General features: G+C 36.8%; 1 protein-coding gene across 1 annotated transcript; it reads left to right on the forward strand.

Annotated features, from left to right (window-relative positions):
• Positions 1-317: 317 nt before the first annotated feature.
• Positions 318-13,426, forward strand: LOC149707854 (uncharacterized). The gene is made up of 3 exons (XM_089863820.1): positions 318-451; positions 10,776-11,860; positions 12,655-13,426. The coding sequence occupies exons 2-3, from the start codon at positions 10,824-10,826 to the stop codon at positions 13,424-13,426; spliced, it is 1,809 nt and encodes a 602-aa protein (XP_089719946.1). The 5' UTR covers positions 318-451; positions 10,776-10,823.
• Positions 13,427-14,044: the final 618 nt, after the last annotated feature.

The following is a 14,044-nucleotide window of genomic DNA, read 5'->3' on the forward strand; positions in this document are numbered from 1 at the left end:
CTTGGGACCAGTGATCCCCTAGGGACCGAAATAACAAACTGGTCTCCGGACTGGTCCCAGCCTTTGTTCTCCTATAGATTTGCAATTAATAAAGTGGTCCCGAGGACCAGTAAGCCCCACTTCTCGAATTAAAAAAAACTAGTCCGAGCAATTAATAAACTGGTTTTGGACCAGAGGAAGTGTGCTATTTCCCAGACTGGCCAATTGCCATTACTTTAGCACGAGTAGCTTGTGTCGCTGTGCGCGTGAACGAGTGGGCTATGGCTGAAGTTAAGAGAGAAGTTATTTATTTGTCGTCTGCTACATTTCATTGCTCTTCAAAATCAAACCATAATCGGATAATGATTTGAACCTTCAGTAATAAATTTAGGAGCTGAAAGTGAGCGCCGCACTTGGACCACTGACAATGTAAATGCTCTAAAATGAGTTTAAATATATATTCAGCTGATAGGTAAGCTAAATTATATTTGGTTTTCGAACACAGTTACGTGAATGGTAAAATAAGGGTATAAGCCTTGGATGTGTTGGGGTTTTTTTTGCTCTTTGTCCGTGAGTGTCAAGGGGCATATTGCCTTAGAGCCATGTAATCTCGTTAATTTAAGTGGTGTTGAGGTATTCTAATAGTTTATGCTTGAAAATCACCACTGAACTAGCGATCACAACATCCTCAGGTAAGTTATTCCAGGGAATGATTACGTACGGGAAAATGAGTATTTCGCAGCATCACATCGAGAGTGGGGAAGGTGTAATTTAAAGCTAGGCCCACTGGTTTTAATAGTTGACGCTGTATTATATGAAAAATACCTTTGATCCGGTCATCGTAGTATTTTAAATATTATAAGCAAGTCTAGGTAAAGACGACGGTCCTTGAGAGATTGCCAGTTTAGTCTGTCATGAACGAAATAATGAACAACCCAGGGCTTAACAGCCATACCTTTGCATGTTCTAACCGAAACATCCACTAGTTGTAACTTGTAGCAAGAAGGACGTATAATTATAGACTGAGGGGATGGTTTGAGAGAGAGGTAGAGCAAAAACATATAAACAATTGGGAGACAAGTTGAAGCTCTTATTTCGGGTTTCGCTAACGCCATCTGCGGGTGAACCATTAAAGTATAATATTTGAACTTTTGAAGTTTAATGGCGTAAAACGTTATCACCGATTCACTTTCCATTAAATTATTGGAATTGGTCGTTATTTAAGTGAAATGGGAAAGAATAAGCGTGTGTTTACAAAAACTGTAACAGTGATAGCCGGCAAAGGTGGATGAAGGGAAAAGTAGGGCACAAGGAAACATTCTAGCTCTATCAGACTTTCGCCGTAGTTGGCCGTTGAGCTCGCGTAGAGTTACTGCCCAGAAGCTGTTTGTTTTACTACATTAAAAATAGGTTGTTTGTGTTAACGCGCAGTAACGCGGCTGGTTCGTCTGCTATTTGTTCTGTTCATTGCTAGCCTAAGTGCCTAAATTGAGAAACAACGTCCTCGCTAAGGTACAAAGTTGGAGATTTATTCATTTTTTAGTTGAAAGTTGGAAAAAAGTATAATTGATTTAAATTAAGTTTTGAACATAATTTTTGATAAAATAAAGCAAAACAGCTAAGATTCACGAAGATGTTCTAAATAGGACTGAAAGCCTTAAAGGTGTTATTTGTAGACTGTGTGGTAGCTTTTTTCAGTAGTAGAAAAGCCATTTTTAAGGTGCGTCAACGGAGCCGGCCTTTACTTTAAAACCCTACCAACAAATCCTTTGAAATTTTTCAACTATCTCATTCTAGTATGGCAGGAATATAATACCGTAACCACATTGTACACATGTAGAAATTTTAATTTTTCGAATTAAAAGCCCATCACTAGAGGAGCTAATTCGATATTTTAAGTGTGTATTTCTCTCAAGCTCGTTCAGAAACTCTCAGATTGGACGACATTCTCTCTTTAAAATTCAAACTTTTTGCCGAATGAGAATTATGAAGTTTTTACTAATTCGCAAGGAAATATTTAATTTCTAACGCATTGTTGCATTTTTGACTCAATTCACCACTTGCAGGTAAACAAAATTAATGCTCAAAGGACGCTTGATATACAACTTGACGTTAATATGCTTTAGTACTAACGGTGTAGGAAAAGTTGTACCACATTTCTAAGCTGAAAATGTACGTGGTATTCTCCAGAATTCGTAGAAAGTACTAAAAATTAGTAATCCAATTTTTTGCACTAATAAATGCAAGTACCTTGAAATAGGCGCAACCTAAAACCAAAGAGAATGTATCAAGAGGAGTAGATGGTTACTTATAATTTAGGGGTTTGTTTACAACTCTATTTTCTTCGTGGTTTCCTTCTTAACGGATTACGTGATGTCTGGCTCCTCCGCTTTGCGCCAAGGCAAGTGCGCGTATGAGATAGAAACTACTGTGCCCCATTCAAGTTAACTTCCTTCCGTTTTTGACTTTCTTCTTCTGGTTCCTCCAGGGCTTAGTCTTCTGCTCCTCTTAATATATATATTCTCTTGACCAATAATGAAGAAAAGTTAAGATTAAGGTTCAGCAAGGATTGTTTAAAAGGTCTTAGGATAAAACGCAGAGGGGAAATATCGAAGGTAGATGTTCCAAACGATACCTAGGGGGCGCAATCGGCAAACCGGAAAGCCATTTATTTTGAAGCGTCAACACGTGATCGGGTTCTTGTCAGTTTTGTCACTCTCGTCTGCTCTAGCAGATCTACTCAAACCTTGCCTATTAAACAAATGTAAACTCACCTCATATATTTTTGAACTGAATGTTTGCTTTAATCAAGGATTATTGCTTTAATCTTCAAATAATATTAATAAACTTTTAGCCTTGGTCTTGTCATGGAGAAAGGGGGGAGGAGTCGAAATCTTGAGCCGAACTCTGCCCGACCCGCGATATAATTTCCCACAAAAACGGGAGGACGGGGTGGGTTGAAATAGTGGGGGTCGCATCATCCGCATCGTGGTAAACACACGTGACCTAGTTAGCTGGCGCCGTCTGTGGCACCATGGTGGCGAGTTTAATTTAATTGCCTTCTGGTACTTCGTGGCGCGTAGATTTCAACGGAGGAACGGAGGCAAGGTTTTTTGTGAATTAGGAAATATTTCACGTATTAATTATTTGAATATGGGCAAAAGTAAATAGATATTGTTTATAATCTATTTACTTTTGATATGGGCATATACTGCGTGTATAAACGCCAAAGTTATTATCTAAAACTATGGAAGCCTGGAACCATGCTGCCACTATATTTTTAATTTGCTAAGTCGAGACATGGTCTAGAGAGGGCGTGATAAATGTAGCCAAAGAAGCATCATGGCGGTTTTACCACAGTGTGCAAGAATCTTTCCCCATTCCATCCCCCACAGTTTTCTCCCACTTGGGGGTGAAAATTACTACGTATAGTGACCGAGAAACGCTACTCAATTCGACTCCTCCCCCTTTCTCCATGGTCTTGTCTATTAATAAAATTAAATTATGATCTTTAGGAACTCATCTCATTTTTTGAACCTTGAACTAAATGTTCTTAACGACCGTTAACAATTCGAACAAGAACTATACAGCATGCTTTCGAAAAATATTTCTCTTTCGTCTATGCTTTCGCGATAATAAGATAGGTGGCGCCATATCGCTATTCGTTTTCCTTTTTACGCTCCAAAACAGTAGGTGGAGAAGAGGGGGATGGGTTAAAATTTCGGAATCTGTGTGTGCGTTTTATCCTGAGACATTTTAAATTATCCTTGGCTTCAGGATCGTACTCTAATGTTAGTAACATTAGAGTACGATCCTGAAGCCAAGGATTATTTAAAATGTCAGGTTTATGGAAGTACATAGGGTCCCTATGTACTTCCATAAACCTGGAAGGCACCATTTTTTAACAAACTTGGCAAAGGTTTAATCATATTTATAAATTTTTGAGTTTTAGGGTACTTCTAGTTCCCTGGGGTCGAACTTAGTAGTGTTTACCTCTTGCACCTTTTCAATGATTTCAGTCTTTTAACAGAGGACGAATTCCAACCAATAACCCTATCAACATAAACCGGTTTATAGGTCCTTAAAAATGGAGGGCACCATTGTTTAGAAAACTTGGCAAAGACTTAATTAATCCTCTGCTCCTCTTTTATGAAATTAGCTTTTCTGTTTTACATTCATATCGAGTGAACAACTTCGAGCAATTATAAGAAAACGAAAACATTTAGCCAGGGTTGGCAAGTTTTAAACAAATTGTTTTAAACTTTGGTTTAAAACTTGTTTTAAACAGCCATGAAAAAAACTTTAATTTGTTTAAAACGTTTTAAACAAAAAGTTTAAAACATGTTTTTTTATGGAGAAAAATTTCGAATATTTTTAACTATTTTTTTATTTGAAAATGAGCGAAAAGATTAAATAATAGAAATAATAAGCTCCAGTCAAAACCTTCCAATTATTCGACTGTTTCAAATGTGTGTTTAATGGTTTGGAGACCCTACCAGATGTTTTATCCATTACCAATCTGTATTGAAGACTGATATTCAAAAATATGATTAAGGATAACTTATTTTGTCATCTACTTAAAGCAAAGCAATAACATTTTTCCTATGTGGTTTCTCTACACTGTTGGTACATTTTACTGTTCTAAAAAGATTACGCGTAATCTATAAAGCCAGGCCTTTGACAGTGCTAAAATTAATACGCCTAATCCGAAAACGGAAAACATGAGCGCCTACAAATAAGTAAGGGGTGGTGAAGTTTCAAATCTATGATGAGTTCTGACCAAGAAACTCGGAAGTACGGAAGCGGAAATGCCTGAATAGTGGCCACAAAAGAAATCAGGCATTTAGGCATTAGGGGTTAAATGTACAAATTTACGCATCACACTCATTTTGTATCCGCTATTAAAAAAATTATATTTTCCTTTTGAAAAGATCGTTTGCTCTTTTTTAAACAGTCAGTAGAATTTTTCAAATATAAAATATTGTACCCTCAACACGTACTCCCTTTTAAATAATTAATTTCACGATAAAATGTTTTCCGAAAATCAAACTTTAAATCGTGTTATAAACAATAAAATCACAAATTTTTTTAACTAAGTTTTTGCCAACCCTGACAAGGACCATTTCTTACACCTTCAAATTCTAAATTTTAGGAGCTCTTGATTTTCCTGTTTGACTTTGCAGTACATGTTCGTTGTACGTTGGTCTAGGGGTATGATACTCACGCTGCTTGCGAGTGGTACCAGGTTAAATCCCGGAAGGTCGCGTCTTAGAGCTTCATATTATAAATTTAGGAGTATTTTTATTTTCGTGTTTTACTTCTCAATACGTTTCGTGGTCCGTTGGTCCATGTGTATAATACTTGCTTTGGGTTCAAGTGGTCCCTGGTTCCAATTCCACACGGACAATTTCTTACACCTTGAAATTCTGAATTTATTCAATATTGAACGCTCAAAATAATTAATATCATAAAATAATTTCGGAAAATCTAATTTGTTCTTGAAAATGCGTAAATTTGTAGTTTTTTCAATCAATTTGGAGGGAATAAATCGACTAACTGTTAAATCAGTTGATTGAATTAAATATTGATTAAGGATTAAATTAATATAAATAAAGAAAAATTGCAATATCGGGACTTCAGTCAATTGATAAACGTCACTCTTATCGTTTGTTTATTCTGTCTTGGTCCAAACCAAGACCCTTTTTTTTAATCAAGTAGGCTGTGAAAATAAGCGCCTTGCGCTAGCGGGAGTAGTGGCTTAAATGGAGAGCCGCGATATAGACTATTAGATCTGGAAGAGTGATTTAAACATGTTTAAAACTAGTTTTTTTGTGTTTTTTTACTGTTTTTTTCTACTTGTTTAAAAAACAGTTTAAAACAAAAAATCGTGTTTTAAACAATAAAAAACACAACTTTTGTTTTTTTTTAAAAAAAACATAATTTTTGCCAACCCTGCATTTAGCTTCCATTTCGACCACCAATGCTACTTTTCTTCCTTATTAAATAAATAACGGAGCGTGATACGCTCAAATACATTTTTACCTCTCCGAGTGACGTATGTCACGGAGAGGTTCTAATTTCGACGTGTCTGTGTGTGTGTCTGTCTGTCTGTCTGTCTGTCTGTCTGTCTGTCTGTTGTTATTGACTTACACCCCAGGGGACCGTGTTCGCAGTTTCCGAATTGAAGCAAATGTGTTCGCTATTTCCGGACCGTATTCACAGTTCCCGGAAATTTCAAAACTTGAATCTATCCACAAATCAACTGGCCACTATTACTTCATCTGACTAGTCAATTGTCTATTCTACATGAATACCAATCTGTACTTATTGGCTTCAAACACCACCATTTTGTGGTCTTTGTCCATTCCACATAGACACCAGTCTGCACTTACTGGCTTCTATCACCATCATTTTCCGGTCTTTGTTTTTGTCCATCCCACATGGACACCAGTTTGTACACCTGGCATCTAACACCACCATCTTCTGGTCTTTGTTTTTGTCCATCCCACATGGACACCAGTCTGTACACCTGGCTTCTAACACCACCATCTTCTGGTCTTTGTTTTTGTCCATCCCACATGGAGACCAGTCTGTACACCTGGCTTCTAACACCACCATCTTCTGGTCTTTGTTTTTGTCCATCCCACATGGAGACCAGTCTGTACACCTGGCTTCTAACACCACCATCTTCTGGTCTTTGATTTTGTCCATCCCACATGGACACCAGTCTGTACACCTGGCTTCTACTCCTTAAGGTTAAGACATACGCGGCGATCGGCCAGGGTTACGAGAAACGTCCGGCCTCCCAATGGTGGGGCTTCCACCAAAGGTTCACGCAATTGCGCTGTTCTTATCCATAGCTGCGATTCGACACCTTTATATACTACCTATTTGATGAAGGCGAAGCAACCGGCGTATGCTTCATTTCAAACGCCAATATTAGTCAAGTCTCTCAAGAATGTTTAATTGTTCTTTTTCAAAACGATGTAACGTTCAATAAGGCGAATAACTAACGAAGAAAATATTAAATATTAATTATATTTATTTTAATATTTAAGATAATCTTGTTTCTCAATTCAAAATTAATACGGAAAGAGTTAAAAGCAGTCTATGTTTTTGTCTGTATGTGTCCGTCCGTTGTTACAGTAGTGCGCTGCGTTAGAAGTTCGTTTTGTTTTGATGTGTAAAGAAACCGTAATATTCCCTTTATCCTTAATATAAAGTGAATATGTGGAAATATTTTTCGTAATTATGATGCATTTAGTACTTTTGTAGCTTTAAAGCTCTATTTCATTTTGATATTCCAAAGATTTTTTTTAATATTATTATTTAAAATGGATGTTTATATATTACTTAAGCTATACTACATCTGTTTATAGCATAATCCTTTCTAAAATCACAGTGAATACAAGCACAATGCTGCTATGTTGGTCAAATGACCTCTTATTTGTCAATAGGCCTAGTGAACCAAAAAGTAAACGTTTGGGTTTGGTTTTCGTTTCTGTATGCAGAGACATTAACGGTTCAGATTGTGCCGAAAGTTAAATACACTTTTAAATAATTAGGCTTAAATTTTATTATCATGGTGGAAATCTGGGCCGCGATCAGCAGAGCCCAGCGTTGCTGAACGCGGCCCAGGGATTTTGTTTTTGAATTTTGACGTTACGGTACTTAGCGCTGAGCTAGCGCGGTCTTCAAAGAAAATAGTTAGCTTTTTGGATAACGTGACGTAAAACGCGTAGTTCTCAGCTTGGCGAAAAAACTATGCAGGAATTAATACAAATAGCTCTATGGGACTATAGCTATTTAATTGGCGTGAAACCAGTTGATCACGCGAGAATTTTAAGAGATATGTTAGTTTCTAATTTTAATTATAAAAGTTGTTATCTATCTCTATAAATATGTTATCCTACAATTTTTGTTAAGCCTTGGTACCTTGCACGCTTTATTAGGCTAGCGTCATTTATAAAACGCCGATGACCCGTTTTTCCCCCATCGGATGATTTTAATGTGTACAAGTATATCATTATTGGATGTAAAATGTCGTCTGATTTACAGTAAATTTGCTATACTTTGTATACTGCTTTAATATTTCATAAATTTTAACTTAAGAAACATTTCCATATCTGGGTAAATAAGTTTGTAAGTAGTCGTCTTGACTCGGAGAGGTAATATTTTGGTTTTCCCAACTTGTTTATTCGTTACTCTACGTATGTACTTTAGAACACTTGCCCCATTTTCTTCGTCAAGCCGTGAGCTACGCTAATACTCCGCAATGTAAACTGAGATTGCACTGAGTGACTAAAATTTTACCGTCACGCGAGTTAACTATACTCTGGTAATTAAAGGCCTCTTCAGACGACACACTTATTGACTCATTTAGGTGAGTCAACTTCAGAAGTTGTACAAGTTGAATCACCAAATTAAAATATGATCACTAAACAATTCTTGCTGGCTCTACTTTTTGACCCATCGATAGTTGAGTCAGAAGTTGTATCATCTGAAGAAGCCTTCACTATACCAAAAAGCGGGAAAAGTGGCGGAATCATACCGAATTTGCTTAACTCGCAGCTATGAAGGTAACGTTAAGATAATTAACGTTACGAAACCGCCGATTTCATTCGTGCCGTACACAAATTGATTTACAAGGTTTCCGAAAAGGTGGTAGGACCAAAGTACAGTGGGTTCTATGACTTTTTGCTCTAAGTTACAAGCTATGATTGGAGTGTTTTACGGATGACCACTTTAGTAAATTGGCATTGTTTTTCAGTTTCTTGCTTAAATTTAAGGGATCATCCGTAGAACACTCTAATCATGACCAGTTTAGGGCAAAATGTTTTAGAAAATACATTTTCGGCTCAAAATTGGTTTCCCAAAGAGCCGATGCACTTGGGTCCTTACACTATCAACGAGGTCTCTTAAGTATATAAAAATAAAGTTATAATAAATTACATGTAAAGTAGCTGCCTTCGTTAAGCTAATTGACGTTACGAAATCTCCGATTTCTTTCGTGTCGTAAACTGATAGATTTACCAGATTTAAAAAAAAAACGTTGTAGGACCGAAATACAGTGGGTTCTATGGGCAATTTTGAGTCGAAAATGTTCTGTGACTTTTTGCACTAAGTTATGATTAGAGTGTTTTACTGAAGACCCCAGTAAATTAGCATTGTCTTTCAGTTTCTTACTTAAATTTAAAGGGTCATCCGTGAAACACTTAAAATCAAAACTTGTAGAATGTTTCGTCTGAAAATCACCCCTAGAACTCGCTACTATTTTTGGAACATCCTCTACATAACGAGGTCTCTTGCTTAAATAAAAGTTTTATATAATGAAGCTAGCTGCTTATGAATACTAATTTCCCTGGTTTATTCGGACTCTTTTTGGGATAAATAATCAGTAAAACCTTGTTCTCTAGCTTCATTATCCTCATGTCTCTCTCAAGGCAGATTCATCATGTAGTTTATTCCTTAAAATATTGGTAACATACTTGCATGTTAACATTTAAATTTAATTGGCCCATTGGTTAAAGGAATTTCAGCTTAAGGACACTTGGAACTTCCATTTTTTAAATTTGGAACCCATCTGTAACTAAATTACCAAAAGATGTATTTGTCAGGCTTAATCTGTTACCTTTCTGGAAGTAAGTTATGTTACGACATCCATTCCAAATGAAATTTTGAGCCAAGACTCTATATACGGCCTTTGGAAAATGAAAAAATCACTTGGGTATAAGTCTTTCCAAGCCCGCGAAAAGCCTGACCCTCTAAAAAGTTGTGGCCGCAATTGGAAGCCCGGCATAAAACGCTAACCACCTCAAAATGTACAATATTTATGGTATCAATGTACTATACATAGTCATATGGCCTTGTTTTCTCGTATTTTGAGGCTCTCACTGGCGTAAACTTAACTGTAAAGTAAGTATGTTCTATGTTTGAAGTACGTGTTGCCGGTATTTACATTATCCGCATGAGAAAGGAATGAAAACACTTTGGCTTTAATTCTGTCCCTAAAATGAGGTGATTCCGCTAGTACGAATTTGTCTCAACAGGGGCGATAGTAGCAGCTTGTTAAACATATAGTGGACGTTTTTTTTCGTTAAAAGCATATCCTGAATTGTTCACTATTTCGTTCATGGTTATGTAGTGGGGTGGGGTGGTTTTTAAACCTTTTTTAGTTTTTGGTCTAACCTCGTGAATGCTAATTTTGAAATTAATGCACTCGTCGGTGACGAAAGGGAATTGCGAATGCGTTTGATTAGTTAAATTAGATTTCGTTTTAAGTAAAATTTAATTGTTCAAACAATTTAGTGTTTCGAAAAAAAAAAGTTTTTATAAGGGGATTAAAGTAAAATTTTAACATTTTCATATTTGTGACTGTATTTAACAAATAGACCTATCATGTATTACTAGCATAGAAACCCAGACAGGTGGGAGGCTACCCTCTTAAGGTGGAATTCATAAACGTCGGACGCAACGCAATTTATTACAGGCAAAGGCAGGGCGTCGTGCGCAAACTTCCGCCTTTTGCGCACGACGCCCTGCCTTTGCCTCTACTAAATAGCGTTGCGTCCGACGTTTATGAATTCCACCTTTAGTCTATTTCCCTCGCACCAAGAGGCAATTCCAGACGAAGCCCTAGTTTTCTACCCCCTATAGGCTATTAGTCGACTCGCAATACCTCTAGCGGTGCTTCCTGACGCGAGGGAAACCCCTGTGGTGTTTGCTTCGTGTCTGCAATTAATGGAATGATCTATAGTTTCATTTATCTAAGACTATTGTATTTATGTTTTTGTTAGATACGATTCTTCAAATTGTTTCAAGGTCTATAAGACCTGTTGCCCTAAATGAATGCCATGGAAGTAGACGATTTTGGTAAAACTGATGAAGACTTTACTATTATCCACCCCAGTTTTCCATCTCAAGAAAATACAAACATGAATTATTCGGAAATGAAAGATTTAGAACCGGAAGCCATGAAATATTGGGGATCAAATGAAGATATTGAAAACTTGGACACACTTAACAAAGATGTTAATCACAAAATAACCATAAAGCAAGACGATATTGGGAAATTAGTCTCAGGCCTAGACTTATTTGACCAAAAAGTTGCTAAACCGAAATCCAGACAATATGCAGGTTCACGTCCTTTCAAGAGACAACTTGCTGAAAAGGTTAAGGAGAAAGAAGTTCCTTTTTCGAAACTGAACAACGTAGAAAACTTTGAAAATGCTATACACCGAAAGAAAACTTTGCCTTTGGAACAGTCTGTCAACGATAAACTGAGTAGCTACGAAGGCAAACTGTCAGATATATGTCAAAGAGTGAATAATAATGAAAATGCTAAATTATTACATAACATGTTAACCGAGTTTTTTGCTGAAAATACCATCAATTCGGATTCAAATGAGTCATCTGGAAATGAAAAGTCAAAGAGAAAAAAGAAGAAAATTACAGCGAAAAATATTAAAAACCAGACCAAGGAGAAAATGAAATCTTTAGCTAAAAAATACAATGAGAGACGAACGCTTCGAAAAGAAATAGTGAAACCTAAAGGTGAAGTACTAAAATCCAAATTTAAACAACTAAAACAGAATATTAATCCAAAGACTAAGACAAAAGTTAGACAACCAAGTATACATACGTGTGAATATTGTAGTCGCATTTTCAAGTTGAAGTGTCATTATGAAGAACACCTCATGAGCCACACTGGTGAAAAAAAGTTTACTTGTGTCACTTGTGGTAGAGGGTTTCTTAAAAAATATAATATGATTGTTCATCAGAAGCGAAGGCACGTGGAGAGTGAATATTTACAGTCGAACGAGAATGCCAGTGTGCGACCATACATTTGCGATTTCGAGAAGTGTGGAAAATCATTTATTAGGTATGTTATAATCATGGATATATATAAATACTAACGAATTATGGATTCCCATTTCTTACCTTTTAAAAGTAACATCGTAATAAAGAAAAAAAGCCTCAACGTTGTGAGTGAGCGTTACATTCGTATTTTTTTTTTTTTTTTTTTTGCGTGTTGACGAAATTCCCAAGTCCAAACCCCCCAACTCAGGACTCTCCGGCAGTGTCTCCGGACAGCGATAAGTTTTTCGCGTGACTTCGCTACTTCCGACTCAATTTAGAGTCACCTCACATCTGCTAGGATTTACGTACTTTAGGAGGCCAGAATTTGAAACAAGTTGGGAATCCAAAATACTTTACTATTTTTACATATCCATGTTACAATGGAGTGTTACTTATTAATTTTTATCTTGCTCGTGGAGTGGTATTATTTGTTTTTAAGGGGCTAGCAAGAGAGAGTGTACCTGGTCTAAAATTCAAGATAGTTTAGGTCTTACTAAAATTACTAGCTACATTATTCGGTATAATTACAAATCTAGAAATAATTAAGCATCGGCTAAAGGCGAAATATAAATTCTCAACAAATATTTTTTCGCACTCCGGTAGACTCAAAAAAATTGACGAGAAATTTAAAAGGTTTTCTTCTCGTCAAAATGCCTTTAAATTGAAGGGCTGGGATATATAGTAAAAACAAAAAATATTTACTTTCTTTGATAACGGGAAAAGTAATATTCTATGGCTAAAATTTTAAAACTAAAAGCCTGTTTAGACCCTTTTTCATTGGTTGCAGGACTTATTCAATACTTTTATTTTTTATAGAAATACTGACCTGAGATACCACAAAATGAATCATATTGGCGAAAAGCTCTTTAAATGTACAATGTCAAATTGTGGATTAAAATTTTCTCAACCGCGATACCTGAAACGACATTTAAAGAAACACCATTGTCGACTAAGCGAGAATCCGCTAACTACGAGGACAACTACTGGAAGTGAAACTTTTAAATGCAAAATAGAGGGCTGCTTGAGTGAGTTTGTAAGCCTGGTTCATCTTAAACGACACAAACAGCGCACACACAAGATGGGACTTCGCGTAAGGTCAAGGGAGAAGCGATTTGACTGTGAAATGGAAGACTGTGATCTGAAATTCACAAGCAAAAGTAATCAAAGACGCCACATGAAAAACAAGCACAATATTTATAAGTCATGTGACGTGTCATCAGCTACAAAACCGGCCCCGTCCTTACCCAAGCACAATGTAGATTGTAATCCAAATGACATACCTATCAAGAACAGTATTCGCAATGTTGGGCTTGATGACAATAGCAATGGAAATGTTGCTCACGATGAGACTAGTAATGGAAATGTTGTCCACGATGAGACTAGTAATAGAAATTTTTTCCACTATGAGACTAGTAATGGAAATTTTCTCCACTATAAGACTAGCAATGGAAATGTTTCCCACGATGAGACTAGCAATGGAAATGTTTCCCACGATGAGACTAGCAATGGGAATGTTGTCCAAGATGAGACTAGCAATGGAAATGTTGTCCAAGATGAGACTAGGAATGGAAATGTTGTCCAAGATTAGACTAGCAATGGAAATGTTGTCCAAGATGAGACTAGCGATGGAAATGTTGTCCAAGATGAGACTAGGAATGGAAATGTTGTCCAAGATGAGACTAGCGATAAAAATGTTGTCCAAGATGAGACTAGGAATGGAAATGTTGTCCAAGATGAGACTAGCGATGGAAATGTTGTCCAAGATGAGACTAGCGATGGAAATGTTGTCCAAGATGAGACTAGCGATGGAAATGTTGTCCAAGATGAGACTAGCGATAGAAATGTTGTCCAAGATGAGACTAGCGATGGAAATGTTGTCCAAGATGAGACTAGCGATGGAAATGTTGTCCAAGATGAGACTAGCGATGGAAATGTTGTCCAAGATGAGACTAGCGATGGAAATGTTGTCCAAGATGAGACTAGCGATGGAAATGTTGTCCAAGATGAGACTAGCGATGGAAATGTTGTCCACGATGAGACTAGGAATGGAAATGTTGTCCAAGATGAGACTAGCAATGGGAATGTTGTCCAAGATGAGACTAGCAATGGAAATGTTGTCCAAGATGAGACTAGGAATGGAAATGTTGTCCAAGATTAGACTAGCAATGGAAATGTTGTCCAAGATGAGACTAGCGATGGAAATGTT

The sequence above is a fragment of the Phalangium opilio genome, unplaced genomic scaffold (assembly GCF_054372755.1).
Source record: "Phalangium opilio isolate 3A_F unplaced genomic scaffold, DU_Popi_V2 ptg000013l_1, whole genome shotgun sequence".
Lineage (NCBI taxonomy): Eukaryota > Metazoa > Arthropoda > Arachnida > Opiliones > Phalangiidae > Phalangium > Phalangium opilio.

Bases quoted from the DNA above. Each gene is read 5' to 3' on its own strand.
- LOC149707854 (XM_089863820.1), top strand. From the start codon at position 10,824: ATGAATGCCATGGAAGTAGACGATTTTGGTAAAACTGATGAAGACTTT. The intron at 11,861-12,654 runs GTATGTTATAAT...TATTTTTTATAG, and splicing joins TGTGGAAAATCATTTATTAG to AAATACTGACCTGAGATACC.